The sequence below is a fragment of the Anolis carolinensis genome, chromosome 3 (genome assembly GCF_035594765.1).
Source record: "Anolis carolinensis isolate JA03-04 chromosome 3, rAnoCar3.1.pri, whole genome shotgun sequence".
Lineage (NCBI taxonomy): Eukaryota > Metazoa > Chordata > Lepidosauria > Squamata > Dactyloidae > Anolis > Anolis carolinensis.
This window is the reverse complement of record NC_085843.1, coordinates 249,732,256-249,752,180: the sequence shown is the minus strand read 5'-3', so window position 1 is coordinate 249,752,180 and position 19,925 is coordinate 249,732,256. Positions and strand designations below refer to the sequence as shown.

The 19,925-nt window shown below is 38.2% G+C and overlaps 1 protein-coding gene across 3 annotated transcripts in view; it reads left to right on the top strand.

Moving 5' to 3' along the window:
• Positions 1 to 19,925, top strand: part of pax3 (paired box 3) — a 129,962-nt gene that overhangs the window by 107,241 nt on the left and 2,796 nt on the right. For all 3 annotated transcript variants that reach the window (XM_008106289.3, XM_062976570.1, XM_003218269.4), the window contains 3 exons: positions 1,240 to 1,405; positions 2,836 to 3,050; positions 19,488 to 19,734. In XM_008106289.3, the coding sequence (XP_008104496.1) occupies positions 1,240 to 1,405; positions 2,836 to 3,050; positions 19,488 to 19,734 (628 nt within the window). The remainder of the gene's footprint in view (positions 1 to 1,239; positions 1,406 to 2,835; positions 3,051 to 19,487; positions 19,735 to 19,925) is intronic.

The following is a 19,925-nucleotide window of genomic DNA, read 5'->3' as shown; positions in this document are numbered from 1 at the left end:
CTCGCCTAAGTGAAATTGGCCTTGACAGTCTGACCGCCTTATCCTAAACAGAGAGTTTCCAATGTGCTTTTAAGGCAACAAGATCTCTCATTCAGACAGGCCAAAAAGGGAGGGGGAAAGGAATACAGCAAGACAATGGAGGTTAGTTTGCTCTAAACAGAGTCTGGGCTTTGCAGGGATGAATGCCAAATACGTATCAAATCAAAAGACTGGTGCATTGATAAAGACACATCTAATTTAAGCCAGAAAAACATATTCCCCTTGCTGCACTGCTGTATATCAGAAGTATTTATTTGATTTTTGGTCAGTTCAATGGCTTTGGAAAAAAGAAGAGAGGGAGAACAGAAGTGAGGGAAATGTAAAGATCAAAGGGCATGGACTGAAAGGAAGAGAGGAAAGCATGGAGCCTCAGGTAAGCTGCAAGATGAAAACCTTGAGGATTTGCCAGTGCAACACACACACACACACACACACACACACACACACACACACACAGGATCTGTGGGACTGTTTTCGATCAACATCCTTATGGCGTTGCTGTGGTTACACAGTATTGTGATGTTGTTCTTGTATAACTCTTTTGGAGAATAAATGGGCAACATTGTGTTAGCAAAATCAAATACTGAATGATTGAACTATCCAGGGAAACACATAAAGCGGACCATTATAATCAGTTCAGAAAACCTTTTTTGGACTATCAATCTCATGCTAGGGTGTTCTAGAAATTGTAATCACCAAGAGAGTAGAGCTGTTTTAAAGTGTTGCTCACTTTGCTGAGCATTTTGAGCAACTTTATGTGAGCAAGGCAGTGCTAATCCTGCCCTTTCTCATTGCTGTTTTCTTTGCACTGAAAGTAGCATATCTGAGAGCCTTTCCATGTGAGCAATGGTCCTGATTTTTTGGGGTTCTTCTTCATGTGAATAGAGAAATCTCTTCTCTATGCAGGCACAAGAGGAGGACACAGGTAGTTGTCCCCTTGTCCTCATGTTGAAGAAAGTGAGATGAGTGATGGCTGAATATAGCTTTTCTCTCTCTCTATTGTTCCCTCATTCCTGCTCCTTGCCACTATCTTCGCTGTAAATAGGTCTGGGTTTGGTTTACCATAATCATCCAATTGAGATGTAACTAAAAGGTGTTGGACAGGGGTTTGTGTATTGTAATGTGCATTGGCAGGTGCTAAATGCACTTGAAATAGATAGTACTTCTATCTCACATACCTTTGCTGTCAATCACTTGCAGGTCTGGTTTAGTAATCGTCGTGCTAGATGGAGGAAGCAAGCTGGAGCAAATCAACTGATGGCTTTCAACCACTTGATCCCAGGAGGATTTCCACCAACCGCAATGCCAACACTGCCAACATACCAGCTGTCAGAATCCTCTTACCAGCCCACTTCTATTCCACAAGGTATTGGAGGAAAAATACATTTGTCTTGGATAATGCTTAGACTTTTCCCTGTAGTCTTTAACAGGAGCAAAGTTGTAAAACTACCTTGTAGCTATTGCTTTCAATATCACATATTCATTCCTCTTCTGAGGCAAGGAGGATAATGAGTATGTACTTATTAGCATGGGCTGGGAACCAACACTGAAAAATGCCATAATGCAGAGGAAAGAATTAGCAAAATCACCTCTAAGTATTTCTTGCCTAAGAAAACATTGTGAAATTCATGAGGTTGCCATGAATCAATAGGCAACCTGTAGGCACATACAGTATGGCATATGTATCCTGTATGTGTGTGTGTGTGTGTGTGTGTGTGTGTGTTGCGGGTGGGGGTGGGGAAATGTTCCTGGTCTGTGATTACTAGAAAACCTGATTATGACTGAATGCCATTAAATAACATGATTTTCCAGTCCTGGCATACTGTAGAGTTCTAAAGAGTCCTGGGGAGGTATCCTCTCTAAGAATTTACTACCTCCTACATTGCAACTCTATGGTAACTTCCAGGGGACATTTGAGAAACATATTTCCCAACCATTTTGAGTATTTTTTTTATATTATTTATACTTGCATAAGAGTGCCTCTTTCAAAAAGGAGAGGACCTTCTTGTGTTTGAGGAGATACTGTGACATTTCTGTGCTTTGCTCATAGGCTCTGCCACTGTCTCTACTATGAATTCTGCTCTTCCAGGAAGCTTTCTGAATTGCAGCTCTGTGGAGAAATAATAACAGGAATATTTAGTACAGAACCCTAACAACTTTCACTATGCAACTGTTACTAAAGTCCCAATGGGACAGTAAGCTGTGCAGCTCAGTTCTAGGTTTCCATAGGAATAAGTCAAAAGTGGATAACATAGGGTTTCTAGAACTAGTATTTTCCACTTCTACTTTTTGGTGTGTGTCAAGAATCCTATTCTTATATTATATGATGATATCTTAGCAAACCACTGAGATTCTTTTAATTATCAATTTATAACCAAAACTTTGGGGTTATGCACACTCTTCTTCCTTATTATACTTGTCTCATTATCCACTTTCTAGTTTGAATAAACTATAAAAGGTAAAGGTTTTTCCCTGACATTGTCCAGTCATGTCTGACTCTGGGGGTTGGTGCTCATCTCCATACTATCGTTTATATGGCTAAACTATAGTTTATCCATTTTGGTGACTTTTTTTAATGAACCAGGACATGAATGAGAGAACTGAAGCATGCCAGGGGTGATGGTGGAGGGAATGTACTATCTTGAGACTTAACTCTTTGCCTTTCCATTTAAATTGGAGGGTTATTTTAAATATGAATATCTCTAGTTATTGTTTGCTTGGTTAATCATTCTTAACATTTGGATTTGGCATGGAGAATGTGGGGGAGTTTGCAAATTGGTTTCTTTTTTGTTGCAGCTGTGTCAGACCCAAGCAGCACGGTTCACAGACCTCAGCCTCTTCCGCCAAGCACCGTACACCAAAGCAGCCTGCCTTCAAACCCGGAGAGCAGTTCTGCATATTGCCTTCCAAGTACAAGGCATGGCTTTTCCAGCTATACAGACAGCTTTGTGCCTCCATCCGGGCCCTCCAATCCTATGAACCCTGCCATTGGCAATGGCCTTTCACCTCAGGTCAGTTCTACTTTTTCAGACACAGGATTTGCTGTATACCCAAACTAAATCGACTATTCCCCAAGGCCATAGTGCAATGATTTGCCAAATTTAAACCATAAAGTATTCTTTATATAAGCCACATGATTTCAGTTTGCTAGTTTCCTTTTCCCCCTTTCCTACTGACTGAATCAAAAGTCATAGCTTATATTTAGTTTTAGGCAATGTTTCATAATGTAATCATGAAAACTTTATGCTTGTATTCAATTGACAAGCACTTCTGCTGTGCTGTTTTTAAAGTTTTTTTAAAAAAAGATCAATTCCTCTCATCTTTTAAAACCCCCAAGAATAACTGATTTGGTCTTGAGCCTTTGTCAGCTTGCAGCGAAAATAATGGAGAAAATATGTATATATGTTTTGCAGCTTAACGTAACCCTACAAGTAGAAAACAAGTTAGTCTTGGCTCAGTTGATGAACAACTCACATCAGGCTGAGCTATAATCAAGTTATAAATACATAAATTAAAAGCATTACTACTCTCTGGAAGCTTATAACTATACTTGAAGGATATAATTGTTTTCCTAATTTGCATGAGCTTTCCTTGGATGAGCGTGATAATAAATTGCCTTGATAATTGAGTGTCAAAAAGGTTGGGTAAATTTCCTGCTTCTGGCATCTGCCTTGGGGTTGACATTATTAACGATTGCTAAAATATTCACTAGTTTATTTTATTAGTCTGGATTTAGCACAGGTGTTTAGGGGAACTGTCCACTGAATTCTGTGCAAATGTCACAAAGGAGGGAAAAGCAATCTATAATTGCAATCAGCGATCTCTTCAGGCCTTAGATAGAGAGTTTTAACAGCTTTATCTTCCCTCTGCTCTTTCTTTCCCTGTGTGTGTGTGTGTTTTTTTAAAAAAAAAAACAGAGGGGAGCTTGGAATGACGCAAATGAAAAGTGAAAAGACAATTATACTCAATTACACACTAATCACGGACTATCACCACTGCCTAAGCAGTGAGAGGGCATTCTAATAGGCAGAAAATGAGATTTTAATAGCACAAAGGGTGGCCAAAATAACGAGTCCTATATCTTCGCCTCCTTCGTTTGCTTCAACTTGTGGTTTGCATCTTGCGAGTACACTTCCTGGTTTCTGCATCACGGTGATAACTCTGTGCAGCTGAAGAGTTCAAAGGCAATGGAGTTGAAAAGAATGAATAGCAAAGGCAATGAAATAAACATTTTTGCCTAAAGGCAAGAGTTCATAAACCCTTTTTTGTAACAGTAAATGTAATTAAGTTTCAGAGATTCCTATAGCACATACTGGGACTCAAAACTTTATGGCTTTAGACCTTAGTAAGGGGGGAAAAAACGGAGAGACCAATCTGAAAACAAGTGGATGCATCTTCCAGTAAGACTTTAATTAAGAGTGGTTTTGAAGAATCTCAGTTTTTTAGTGCCGTTTTCAACAAAAGGCTTGACATTTTATTATGCTGTTAGACTCACAGTATGCAGTGTTCCTGTGGTTTAAATATAAAACATTTCTGGGGCTTGGAGTTAATCCATCAAAACTAAGCAAATGCCGTTGCCTTTGACGGGGAAATGTTCTTTTCAATTAAAACAAAAATATGACATAGTGGAAAGTAAATTAAGTGCAATGGCAAACATAGTCTGTGACATTTGATCTGTCCAAGAGGCATCTTGGATAGGCAGGAGCTGATAACAGCCATCTCCCAGCTAACTCAGTCAATTGCTTATTGACCATTAACATAACTAAACGGGGAGACTAGAAGTGATCAAATTGGAACAGGCTGCGGCTCATTGCTAAGAAAGCCTGCTTTCTTACTAGAGGCATGAAATTGAAGGGTTCATTGCTATGGATCAGAGACGCCCTTTCATATTCCATTTGTGGAGCAGTAGGGAGAAGGGGGAAAAGTTCAATGCAAAGCAGAAGATTCATAACAAGATTCAAAGGCCCACTCTTGGCAATATTCCGTATTGTGATTGAGGAAAAACCTGCGTATTTCAAGAGAATTTGTTGTGGTTCTTTCCCCCTTTTTATTTAAAGAACTCATATAGAAGTAAAGCAATATTAGCCAAACAGTCATACTTTTTGAAATGTCAAGATGCATAATTCAAAGATGAATAATTCAAAATTTGAAATCATACCGATTAGAAATAGTGAAGGGCCAAAGTGCAAAAAAATTATATCCAGTTTCAGTCAAAACTGGAGGTTTTGAATTAAGCATTTACATGACTTGAAGGTTGCCGGTTTGAATCCAACCCAGGGAAAGTGCGGATGAGCTCCCTCTATCAGCTCCAGCTCCATGTAGGGACATGAGAGAAGCCTTCCACAAGGATGGTAAAAATATCAAAAAACATCTGGGTGTCCGCTGGGCAATATTCTTGCAGACAGCCAATTCTCTCTCACCAGAAGCGACTTGCAGTTTCTTAAGTCACTGCTGACACAAAAAAATGGCAAAAAATGTGGAAGTCTGATTTCACTGTACACTTCATTTAAATTTCCATCTATTCCTTTATTTATATACTACTTCTCTCCAAGACACACAGCAACTAACAAAAAGGCAGAATATACAACAAAACACATATAGTGAAAAACATAAAAAGGTTAAAAATTATAGAATTAAAATGATTCAAATTTTTACTATAAAACAAAGCTTAAAGAGTGTACAGCACCATAAAATGTGTCTTGTTAAATTGGTTTAGAAAGATTTGCTGAAAAAGAAAGGTCTTAACCTGCTTTCAAAAGGACAACAAAGAAGAAGCCATCTTAGCTTATAAGTCACCATAAGTCAGAGACGATTTCAAGGCACACAAAGAACACCAATAGCTATTGGGTTTATTCACCCAGGGATTTCTCCACAAGATTTCACCCCGCGATGAAATTTTCCTTCAGTCCTCAATTAGTTGCAATGCAGTTATTAAAACATTTAAAAACAGAATGTAAGCATTCAAGGAAAATTGATAAAGTGACCAAGGGAAAGCAAACACTGCAAATATAAGCATCCCAGGTGTGAATAGTATCTCACTCTTTGCATTACTAGAAATTTGAGGATCAAAATACATGTTAATTTCATGTGTTTAGACCTCATATGCCCTCATCTCTACTTTAGCTACACCCCTATTAAAAAGATAGGGTAAAATTCAGTCAAGTATTATGATACAATTCATCCAAACTATGAAGTGGGCTGGAATTCACCAAAAACCTTTTCCAAATAATACTTGGTATCTTGGGCAAAAGTCAAAATTACATTTTTGTCCCCTTGATTCTGAAGGCAGACTGTGTTCTGAGGTATGTTGGACTAGGGCTGGCTCAAGACATTTTGCTGCCCGAGACAGAGGGGTCATCTATATGGTCCACAAAATCTACATAGGACAAAGCATTGCTGCTACAGGTCAACCCCACATTCTGCCAAGGTGTTTTCACCTCTCTTCTTGAACCATGAAGTGGTGTAGCAGGAATCCTGATTATCCAGTGGCCAGAATCAATCCATAAGTCGAACTTCAAATGTTTATATCAACTTTCTAGGTAACATACTTTGCAAGCAGACAACAAATGTGCAAGCACATGGTTCTCTCTAATCTTGCCTAGAAGCACATGATAATTATTAAAAAGATGCAACAAAAATAACATAAAGAAATTAAAAATGACTTTTGAATTCTATCAACAACGACATTCAAATCCCTATCTGAAATATCAATTCAACTCAACTTCATTGAGATTCTGCTGAATAATTATAGATGCTCCAAATATTTTAGCTTTTCCTTGTGAAAATAGCTCTAGTTAACTATTTCTGCAACTTACCCAGCCAAACAAAATGAGACATTATGATAGTTGTATTTTCCTGTACCAGCAAGAGGTTGGGTTAGAAGACACAGGATACTTTCCCACCTTACAGTTGAGTTCTGTGGAATCGCATCAAGATATTACAATATTCACAATCATTCCCTTTTCTAAGAATTCCCAATATGAAATTGGATCTTTTTAACACCACTGCCATCAACTTGAAGTCTCCCTTCTGGATTGTCACAGTTTATCTAGATATTATCAATATAGCTGTGAAGTTACTCACAACTTGGCTCTATTCAGGATGGCCATGGTTTTCACTTTGGAGAAAGCTTCCCTTCTGTGTGCTGTGCAAATTTGTACCCCAGCATTGATTGCAACATCACAAGGGCATTAGGACACTAGGGTTTTTAAAAGACAAGGAATGTGTAGAAATTAAAAAAAAATACACTGGTTCATAACCATTGCTTCATGATACACTAGACATGTCTTGTATTCCATATTCTCTCCCTACATAAACAAAGAATTTGAGATGTAGCAACATATATTGAAAGACTAAAATCCAGTCCACACTCATCAGAACATGCTTACTTCTGAGTAAGTATGTTTGAGAAATTATGTTGCTAGACAGGGAAACTGCTAGCAGGGATTGGCACTCAGATTAACTTCATGGAAAACATGTACTGTACCACTAACATTTTTCCTTTGTGTCTGTGTATTCCATTGCTATCCATTATGTCTCTGTCAAACACCACAGGAATATGACAGTATATGGGATGAGCTGAATGTATAGCAAATTCTTCTTATAGAATGCAACAGGAGAGAGAATGTCTTGCTTTAAGACTGTCAGGAAAGCTTCTCAGCTGTTGCAAATCAGCCAAATTCCCTATTGATTTTGATTCTTATTAGATAAGGATGCGCTTCAATTTCTATGTTGCCTTTTGGTGGATCATTTTCATAAGCTGCCAACTTTTTTTTCTGTAGTAGCATATTTTGTAGATAGCTTGCCATTTGCTTTTGTGATTGAATTGCACCCATTCTTTTTTTTCAACAACTAAAAGTGTTTGCTTGTGCATTTAAAATGTTTTTAGGGCCAATATACATCTTATGTAGGAGATAAGTGCTTTTCTTTTTATGGAAAAGATACTGATGTCAACAGAATGCCTATTTCCAGATGCATGTTTTTTATTTTCTATTTAATGGTCTTTTAGGGTGACCACTTTACACATCACTACTTAAAAATGTGTGAGCAAAAAAGAGGACAAAGGTTTTTCTATCTCTTGCTTACATGAGGAAGAGACAGGTGCATATTTAGAAATAATTATTCTAATTCAAATTATTATTTTTACAAAGACATAGTATGACACAGCAAACGAGATATATATGCTGGATTTCATATTACAAAATCACAAGTTGAACACTTCCCGTGTTTAGGACTGTGTGATGTATTATTATTATTATTATTATTATTATTATTATTATTATTATTATTATTATTATATTTTATTATGACACATCAAACAAGATAGATATGCTGGATTTCGTAACACAAAATCACAAGTCGAATACTTCCCAAGTGTCTAGGACTGTGTGATGTACTTTCGGATGATGCGCGCAGATCCCAGTAGGGTGGCCTTTTGCAGTTGGCAGATCGTAATTTTGTCAATGTCTATTGTTTCCAAATGCTGGCTGAGAACTTTTGGCACGGCACCCAATGTGCCGATCACCACCGGGACCACCTGTGCTGGTTTCTGCCAGAGTCTTTGAAGTTCAATCTTGAGGTCCTGATAATGGCTGAGTTTTTCCTGTTTTTTTTGTCAATGCGACTGTCATCTGGGATGGCAACATCAATGATCCAAACGTTTTTCTTTTCTACAACTGTGATGTCTGATGTGTTGTGTTCTAGAACTGGAGTCTGGATTCGGAAGTCCCACAGTATCTTTGCATGCTCATTTTCCAATACTTTTGCAGGTTTGTGATCCCAACAATTCTTTTCTGCTGGGAGGTGGTACTTGAGGCATAAGTTCCAATGAATCATTTGGGCCACATAGTTGTGCCTCTGTTTGTAGTCTGTCTGTGCAATTTTCTTACAGCAGCTGAGGATATGATCAATGGTTTTGTCAGCTTCCTTGTACAGTCTGCATTTTGGGTCATCAGCTGATTTTTTGATCTTGGCCTTAATTGCATTTGTTCTGATGGCTTGCTCCTGGGCTGCAAGGATCAGGCCTTCTGTCTCCTTCTTCAGGGTCCCATTCGTGAGCCATAGCCAGGTCTTCTCCTTATCAGCTTTTCCTTCAATTTTGTCAAGGAACTTTTCATGCAATGTTTTGTTGTGCCAGCTGTCAGCTCTAGTTTGTAGTGCGGTTTTCTTTTACTGGTTTTTTGTCTGCTGTGTTTTGAGGAGTTTATTATTATTATTATCATAATTATTATTACTATTATTTACTTTTCTCCTGCTTTTCTCCTCCTGATGGGACTATCCCAGAAGGAGTGGATTTTTAAAAGACTGGTGCCCAAAAAATCATTGAACGGGGAGCCTGGAAAGTTTTCCACTGCTGCCAATAGGCCGGATCTTCCCAGAGCGAAAATTGATCTTTTGGCTACCAGATCAAAAAATGAAATTTTGCCTGTCCAAATTCAGGAGGCTCCCAAAAAATGGATCAGGGATCATGAAATCCGGACAGTGAAAACAGCATGGGATTTTGCCAAATTGCACACTCCTACTTGCCAGATTTCTGTTTGTTGATAAGCACCTTCAAGATCCTAGCTATCTCTTTCTCACGGTTCCATATTTGAGATCAAGCTTGGATTTAGCAAACTTTCAAACAGTACTCTGCAAAGTAGGGTATATGGTCACTCTCGGCTTGTTGTTTCATCAATAATGGTTGGAATGGCTACACTTTGTGTAATCTATGTAGTTTATAAAGATTCCCGAGAATGCGTTTACTGTTCTTGGGGTTAGGAATGAGAAGTGACGAGATGGATTCCTATTGAAAATTACTAACATTTTCAATGACCTTTCAATTTAAAACCTCATTTAAAAATACCTGTTCATACTTTGTCTCAATCATTAATCTGAATGGAGACTGTAGTCAAGAAATCAAAAGATTTGTATTTAGAAGGCCAGCTATGAATGGACTAGACAAGATCATCAAAGGGAAGGGGAATTAATATATGTTTTTGAAATGTCCAGGCAAGATTTGGGCTTGTGAGTTCTGCAATACCTTATTGCAATGTCTTAAAGGATGTTGCAGCACATTTGTGGCATGCATGTGATGGTGTCCTATGTAGTTACTGATATGAACAGACAAGTGTGGGAAACTGTTGACATCTCAGATATGAACCCAGCATAATCAGTAATAGAAGACTATAAGAGCTGCAGTCCAAAAAATAGGAGGCAGCATGCAGTCATTTTGTCTTTTATCCTCCCCCACCCGCCAATTATTGCAATGAAGGAAAAATGGCAGAAGTAGTAGTGGTAGAGGATGATCCTTTCTGAATCTATTGTAAAACCTGCTGAATGAATTTAAGTGATGACTTTATTCATATTTACATCAATCTGGGCCTTGGGGACTAAGAATTATTTTATTTCTTACCTACCTCTTCTCATGGCTCGAGGCAGTTTAAAACATCACTGAAAACATACAATCATCTAAGAACATTCTACAAAGTACACATGTTAAAACATATTTCTACAAAATGCATATTAAAATACATAGAACAAAGATTAAACATATGACACAAATTTAAAATTCATGATTAAAACTAGCTGGATAGGCCTGCCAGAAGAGATAGGTCTTTAGATGGTTTTAAAATTTTGACAGCTCATTTAGCTGTTGGATCTCTTCTGGTAGGTAGCATACATATGCAGAGTTGTTTGTTCTGCTCCACAGTCACACAAGGTGGACGATTACTCCAGGTAGTGCCATCTTGCCAGGTTGTCTTTTGATCTGCCCACTCTGCTTCTGAGTCTGTTTAGGGCCTTCCAAGTTGCCCATTCTTGGTTTGAACCTGGAGGCAGACCCTCCTGGGGGGCCATCCAGTTGGAATTGCCTGGTTTAGCTGCCCAAAGGGATACTCTTGCTATTACTGGAGGAAGATTAAGGGGAATGGTGGTTCTCATGAAGCTTTTCCTTCATTTGAGTCTACTGGGAGAAGGGTGATAGTCATGCAGTGGATGGTTTTCACAATGTTCGACCTTATTTCTCTCACAGTTAGCAGCAACTTCCCGTAGCACATCGGGCAGGGGGGGAGGGGGGGCGAATGCCAGCTAACTTGTAGAGTTTATCAAAAGGTGTAAGTTTAAGGCATCCTGTGATTATTCTGCATGTTTCGTTCAGTGTTCTAAGCTGAAAATAGCATCAAGTGTTCTCTCTCAAAATTAAAGGGTTGCTAGTCTGGTAGTTAAGTCTAAGCTAAAATGCCTGCAATAAACAAAACGGACAAACTAAGAATTCCATTCTATTTTTTTTCTTTTATAAGATACTCAATTGTTAATATTTTAGCCAATATAATGTTCTGTCACTTTGCATTTTTACTGCTTTAATAATCATTTATATATATATTGCTTGTGGACATGATGGATGTTAATCTACTATGGAATTTTAATTGTTTTTCATACTTATTATATATTATAATATTTGTGTTGTGTGCTTAAGCACTGGGAACTGAAATTAATTAGAGCTGTTTGCTTAAAGCCTAAGTATGTCAGCTCCTTTTCTGTGTTCCCCTCCTTTCATGCTCAGAGAAAGGCTGCATTTCTCATCAGGTTGACGGACTATTCCCCTGCTCTCTGCTTTGTCCATTATTACCTGGAGGTGGTGAGAGTTCCTTGTCACAAATGGTTGATCTTTAGGGGAACAAGGAAGTGATTGATAGTGTCAGGATCTACTGTCAACCATTAGTTTGTTTAAAAACAAAAGAAAATTCCCTCCCACTTCAGTCTGTGATCCCACCAAATTGTACTTTAAATTCCAGTCATCCCAGGATGGAGATTCGTGATATGTAATATGTAAATTCTTTATGCCCTATCAGCTCTTTCTATTATGTCCCCTCTCTGCATATACTTAATAACCTGTTGCTGTTTTCCACAAGCTAGATTGTGGCACCATAGAGAAGTTTCTTTTGACAAATGCTTCTGGATTCTGAAGCACACAGGACAAAACAGCCAAGTGTAAAAGTGCCTGTAGTCAGTGCAATAACTTTGATATGTCAAATGAATGAATGTTTTGCCATGCAGAACCCTATGTTAGGAGAACAATGATTGTTAGCGTCTTTCTCCTCACCAAAGGTGTGTGTGCATCCGACTTTTCTTACAGATTGACTTTCTGTAATAAGAGTTAATATACAGAAATGTATCAAGTACTGTATATTATATTGTAAATTGTAGAGAGGGAAACAAACTCCTATGAACCAAACTTGGTTCTACTGTGAGGCAGAGTGGTGTGGCTGGCTTAACTTGCTGATTTTGGCTAAAATTGGAAAGAGAACAGGTTGTTTTCTTATTTATGAATATTAAGGATTGCAGGTTTTTGACCCAGTTTTCAAAACAATTATGCCAATCTTGAACATTGTGTGCTTTCACCTGTAGAAATGGTGAGCCATTTGCTGTACCTTTTCACTTGGTAAATGTATTGACAGATGGCTTTGGCATCACTTTATTTGAATGCTCAGGACTGGCAGACTTAGAAGCTGCCATCTAAGAATGATACTTTTAATAGAAGGAAGGAAATAAAAGTTCACTTTCCTTTTGGGGAAGTGTGTTTAAATGTGGTCCAGACAATTGTGTCAAGGGCCAACATACATACCAGCAATGGATACTACTTATTTTGTTGGAAGCCCAATCTACAGATGATATGCACTCCAATGTCTTTGCTCAGATCCAATTTTGTCTCCAGGCTAAAAAAAGTTTCCAGGTATGAATATGAAGATAATCTGATTTGGAAGCATCAAGAACAATCATACAACCAGAGCATGTATGTATGTAGCTGTACATATGGAAGCTTTGAGTATTTTGAATTATATGAGTTTGTGATGGTTGCAGAGAAAACCAACTGTTTCACTTACTCACATCTTATATCTTTTCTTCAATATTATGTTATACATTACATTAAAAGTAAGTGAACAATACATTTTAAAGAAAGTAGGAAAATTGTCAGGGAGTTATTTTTAATTTTTAAATTGTTTTGTTATAACCTCAAGGCACCACATTTCATCTGATCTTGGAAGCTGAGTAGGGGCAGGTCTAGTTAGGACTTGGATGGGTTCAAGAAATATTTTTTTGCTGTAAGCTGTTTCAGAGAAAGTAAGTGACAAACTACCTCTGAGAATTCCTTACCTAAGAGAATCTATGAGATTCACCATAAATTGACAGGCAACTTGAAGGTGCACACACACACGCCTGATTTGCAACAAAGGTGAAAAGACTCAGTACTGCTTCCATCACCACTACCACCACCTTGTTGCAAAGAAATCTTAGTTCAGTTTGCATGCAACCTGTAACCTGATACTATGTTGTTGTTTCTATAGTAATTTACTGTTTAGGTGTTTTAACTAATAATTTGATATATACTAACTTGGTTTCATGCACAGAATTATTGAAAAGATTGCATATAACATTACTTTCAGGCTATTAATATAAGGTGTATATGGAACATTAATGAATTTCATGTTTAGACTTCTCCAAGATATCTCATTATGTACATACGTATATGTAAATATAGCAATTCCGAATAGCCAACTTGTATTTTACCAGTCTCCTTACTATAATTGATATCAAAGAACTGTGGTGGTGAGATGATTACAACATGAGTGAGGATGAGGTAGGGGTTGAGTGATGTTGAGGCTAGTCCAGGGAAACCTAAGTGAGCAGATTGCTTTAAAGGCCACTGTCCTTGGCACGTGTTTTAAATCCCATGGGAATCAATTGGGTGGACTCCAGAATGTGATTGCTCCTTTTTTTAAAAAGTGTAAGGGTATGTAATTTTTCTGGTGGGTGGAATGGGGTGGTGGGTTTCCCACTGAAAAGAGTTCACAGCAGGTAATTCCATCCATCTTAGCAGCAGTTTGAAATGTTCAGTGTAGTGATGAATGAGGGTATCTGACCCACATCTGTTTTACATTAGAATGGAACACTGCCCTGACATCGTTAGGAGCATTTGTCAAGATTCCCTGGACAGCACGTCTGTAAATTACATGCCGCAAATGTGTCAGGGTCAGATAAGAGGATATCATTAACTCCACTAAAGTTTACTCATGATCCTGTCAATTCAACTTAATACATTAACAGCTAACCGTTTTCTTTGTGCCATTTCATTAAATCTTTCAATCAGAGTGAGGGCAATGAGGGAGAATGTATAACTGTAGTCCCGAAATATAGCACATGTTGGTCTCCCATAAATCATATTAATTGCAGACATGGTTACAGAGCATATTAAAGGCAGGCATGCGTAAATGAATTAAAACATGTGAGGATTTTATGATTCCTATGGTAGGTCTGACTTGCTGTAATACCCATCATATTAAATGACCGCATTTCATTTCCATGAAATAACTTTTTCTCAATTTAACGGGATTTACATGTTGCCGAGAATAGATGGAATTTCTACAATAGCTTGATAATACACCAGATGTTGCCTATACATATAGCTTTCATCATTGACCTCTATTAAATACTTAAAAGACCCAGATCTTCAACTGTTGTGGAAACAAATCCATTCTTCACTAGAGATGAGCATGTTTTAACTGAAGTACAGGCAGTCCCTGAGTTACAAACATCCAACTTACAAATGACTGATAGTTAAGAACGGGGCGGAGACAATAGGAAATGAGAGAAATAGACCCCTAGGAAGGGAAATTCTCACCTGGAAGAGTTATCATGGGGGAAAGGTGTCTCCACTGAAGCTTTCTCACCAATCCTTGTTTCCACAACAAGCCAAATTTTTCAAAATTATCGCAGGGACAGAAGGTGAGGTGAAAGCTTCTGAACATGGACACAGACAGCAAAACAAACACCACACTTCCCTATGCTATCCAAAGCATTCACACGCACACACACACACACACACACACACACACACACATATGGAGCCTCCAGTGGCGCAGCTGCTGAACTTGTGGAGCACAAGGTTGCAGTTTCGAATCTGGGGACCAGAGTGAGCACCCGCTGTTAGCCCCAGCTTCTGCCAACCTAGCAGTTCGAAAACATACAAATGTGAGTAGATCAATAGGTACCACTCCAGTGGGAAGGTAACAGTGCTCCATGCAGTCATGCCAGCAACATGACCTTAGAGGTGTCTACAGACAACGCTGGCACTTCGGCTTAGAAATGGAGATGAGCACCAACCCCCAGAGTTGGACACGACTGGACTTAATGTCAGGGGAAAATCTTTACCTTTAGCTATATATATCAACTTCTATACACATTCAACTTAAGAGCAAACCTCCAGAACCTATCTTGTTTGTAACTTGGGGACTGCCTATATCCATATGTTTTTGGATTTTCCCCTAATTTACTGAAATTTTAGTATGTTTAATATCTCATATGTGTGAAACAGTGCTTAGTGTAGAAAAGAAACATATCAGGTTGTTGACAACTGAAAGTATGAAACAATCCAAGGTAAAACCAAACTTTTCAGAGTAATGTGTTCTCACTTCTGTTGCCATTTCTTAAGAGTTTTATTTTGCATCAGGAGAACTTTGTTGAAAAGAAACTTTAATGGATGGTATAATAAAATTGCTTATTTGGGGTCCATTCATGATGGGCTTCATCTGCACTCAGCAGTGTCAGCACATTCACTGTATCTGGCCGGGCTGTGGCGCAGGCTGGAAAGCAAGCCAGCTGCAACAAATCACTCTGACCAAGAGGTCATGAGTTTGAGGCTAGCCCGTGCCTGCGTCTTGTCTCTGTCTCTGTTCTATGTTATGGCATTGAATGTTTGCCTTTATGTGTGCAATGTGATCCGCCCTGAGTCCCCTTCAGGGTGAGAAGGGCGGAATATAAATGCTGTAAATAAATAAATCTTCAATAAAATGGTATTGGGTATACAAAGTGCTTTGGAATTAGGTACGCTTGAAGTATAGTGGTTTAAGTGTTGAATTAGGAACCTCTTCATACAGCCCTGCACGCCCTCCCTCCTCCACTCATCACACGGAGGGAATGGGAGAGGGTGCTTTGGCACCTTTCCCCTCTCCTCATCAGATGGCAGAAAGGGTGGTGACATGGGACAATGCACGTTGCCCTGCTTCCCTTTCTGCCATCACATGGCCAAAAGGCCCACTGCCCTTTCTGCCATCACACGGCTCAGTTGGAGTTACCCAAAATACACTTTCCTCTTCAGAGTCGTGGAGGACTCCAGTTTAGCATTATCATTTTATTTGTAAAATTAAGGAAGTGACAAAATAGTTTGATACACTGTTTTAAAAAAGTTCCAGCATTGTACTGGAGCTGGAAAGCCCACTATTACACTTTAGTTTATATCAGAAGACACTTTAGCCAACTCCTGGAGACTTCATATAAGTTGTTGTTTACTTAAGTGTGAGTTGTTTACTTCTTCTAAAGCAAAACCTGTAGAAGTTTTTTGAACTGCAACTCCTAGTTTTCTCCAACCAGTGTGGCCACTCATGGACAGATTCTGGAAACTGAAGGCTAAAACACTATATGTTCCTCTCCACAAGCTTTGCTCAGAAGTCCCTGGGAAACAGAAGTGTCCAACATATCTCAGAATAATGCTCTAATGGTTTTCCTACAAAGCGATTAGGTGGAATCCAGCCATGCCCTTCCTGTCACTCCTTGTACTGGTGCTATAAGGTCATGACACATACCACAAGACAGAGTTTCTGCCTTAGGCTAGCTCTCTTATAGCTTTCAAAGAGAAAGGCCCAAAATCTAATTATCTGGATACTAATCAACTACAGCACAAATCAGATTGTTTCTGATGGTATTCCTGAGAAGACAATATTGGATTTAACAACATTAGTGTTTTCCCATCCCCAAAGATGAGCAATCTACAGATAAATTAAGTAGCACCTATTTTTGGTAGAGATTACTGAAAAATTGTGATAATTTAAGAGACATTTATTTTATGAATGTGGACCTGGAAAAAATGAAAGTGATCCTTATCTTGAATGTCAAGAATTTCAGTGACTGGTGTTACTTACTGAAAATTAAATCTGGATTCCAGACAAGAAGAAAATTTCAATGTTTCTTTCCAGCTATTGGTTACATGGTATGTAGCTGTTATGGGGTGAGAAATGATTTAATCAGATCTGGAAATTGGGTCTTAATTAGAAGCTATATTTTCATAAGAAGGTATTCTTATAAGATTTAACTGGAAATAATGAAATAATTTTATGTAAGCAATGCACATGTGTGTAGATTTCCCCCCTTTCTTTGTAGGATATGACTACTAGTTTGTACTGAATGTATAGTAATTATGGTACTGGGATATAGTTGCTACAAGGATTCCCAAGGGACTTTGTATACATATGGATTATAATATTTGTTCTTTTTCAACAATAATTTTTAAATTATTGAAAAGATGCCATTTCTATAGTCACTGTCAGGTGAGTGGTGAGGGCTTGGAAGCACTGTCATCTCAAAGCTACCATGTTGTCCAAATGTCCTATCACTGTTTCCCAGAGCAGTTACTTTACTTTCAAATTAAGAATGGAAAACAGAATGTCAATGGACAATAAAAGAATTTAAAGGTGGTCTTAAAGCTAATTTTTTTTTAAAAAGTAGCATAAACACCAAAAACTAGGAAGCCCTGGCACTCAACCATTGTAACTGGAGGTCAGCTGTTACCAATGGTGCTATGGACTTTGAAGAGGCATGAATAAAGGGCAAAAGGATAAAACATGCCAAGAGGAAGGTGAATCAAGCAAATCCTTGTCATGACCATCTTCCATCTGGAAATCTATGTCCTAATATGAAAGCCCATGTGGATCCAGAATAGGTCTTCACAGTCATTTACGGATCCACTGCTAAGACTCTACCTCTGGAAGACAATCATACTCAGCCATGAGTGATTATTTATGGATTCTCACCATTATCCTCACAGCGGGAATGCATTGGCCATTGATATCAGTAGGCGGCATGCCTGTCTTTATATTTATTCTCACTGGAGGACATTCAGTTTATTTGATTATGTACTTGCAAGTATCATGCCTTGCCTATTTATTTATTTTTAAAAAACTGTACTGGCCATTCTTCTTCCACTCTGACCATGTTGAGTTAAAATCTCTGCCTACATGAGAGAAATCACTTTAGTGACAGGAGTACAAGCAGTGAAAATTATGTCACAATAGTTATATGGTGTTGGGTTGGCTTTAGTCTGAACTCTAAAGGGACAATCAAAACATGTTCATGTTCCCTGAGTAAATTCAGTACCTTGGATAGATTCTTTAAAGTTTAGATTAAAACTAAACTACCCCACTGACATGGGGACCACTAGCCACCATTTCTTTCTTATGGGCTTATATTCCATTATAAGAATTCTCAAGATCTTCATTAAACTTGGTTAGCAGGTAAATTGTGAGAAAGTGTTATCTCAAACACATTTTGTAAATTAGTTCTATTGAAACCAGTTGAACTATCATATACATATTAGAATTATGCATCTTAAATGGGGCAAGTTGGGGTTTTCAGCAGAGATAAACTAACTACATTTCATTGTTTTATGAACTGAAAGTGGAGGGAAAGGGATGGGCAATGGCCATCTGTTGCTAGAGAGTACTCTTAAAAGAAATGGATTTTCACTTCAATGTTTAATTGTTACAAGAAAAAATACACCCTGTGTACCACATTTTTTTTTGCTTCCTATGCTTTTGAGAGGCTGCTGATTGTAAAAAAGAAAAAGAACCTCTCCTTGAACTTCCACGAGGCATTTCTAGATCTGCTGCCTATATCTTTGATCTTGCAACTGGTTTTGGTTTCCTTTGTAAACACAAAGTTATAATTTCTCAGTCAAATGTATGGTAAGCTGCAGCTGTGATTTCGTGCCTTTTTCATGGCTGGGTGCTCTTCACTGCAGTTACAGAAATCATGACTGGCAGCACTCCAAACAGAATTGTAGTGCTGTGATTCCACTTTAACTGCCATGGTAACATCCTTTGGGAACCTGGGTTTTATAATCTAGTGAGGCATTAGATTGCTCTGGCTGAGAATTCTAAACACCCCTCATGAAATAATGTCACACTGAAAAAACACTGCGTCGAGGATGCAAGTGGCAGAGTTTTGTGGGGGAGGAGTTGCCAAGCTCATTCATCGCTATGATAAGTGCCTAGATTTGAATGGTGACTATGTTGAGAAGTAGTATTTGGGTGTGGCTTTCAACTGCATATGGTAAATGTTTTCTCCTATACTTTGTTCATTTTTAATTCCAAAACATAATCTACTTTCTGGATGACCCTCGTATATTATAAATTCAAATAAAAGGTATTTTTACAGGTAACAGGGTGGAGGAAAAAAATCAGCCACAAAATACTATTTCAATATATTGCTGCTTCATTCTATTTTGTAATGACAGATCAAATATCTAGAAAGAGATATAACAGGAAATGAAATAACTGATTTCACTACTTTTACATATTTCTTAAAATAGGAATTTGCATGTGTATTAACATTTTTTCCTGTCGTTTCATTTATTTTAGGTCATGGGCCTCTTAACTAATCATGGTGGTGTACCTCACCAACCCCAAACTGACTATGCCTTGTCACCATTAACTGGGGGTTTAGAGCCAACAACTACCGTATCTGCTAGCTGCAGTCAAAGACTAGATCATATGAAAAGCTTAGACAGCCTGCCTACATCCCAGTCATACTGCCCACCAACGTACAGCACCACTGGTTATAGTATGGACCCTGTCACAGGATATCAGTATGGACAATATGGACAAAGTGAGTATTAGTTTGTCATTAGGTTCAACATAAAATCAGGTACTTGTGTGCTAATATCTAGGATCAGAGGGTGATACTTGCATGAGCCCTAAATTACACAAACTCCATAAGATATACCCATATAGAACTGTGCTACCTTGTAACATAAGCAAGAAATATAATTTATGGCAGAGTTATATAGTGGAAGAATG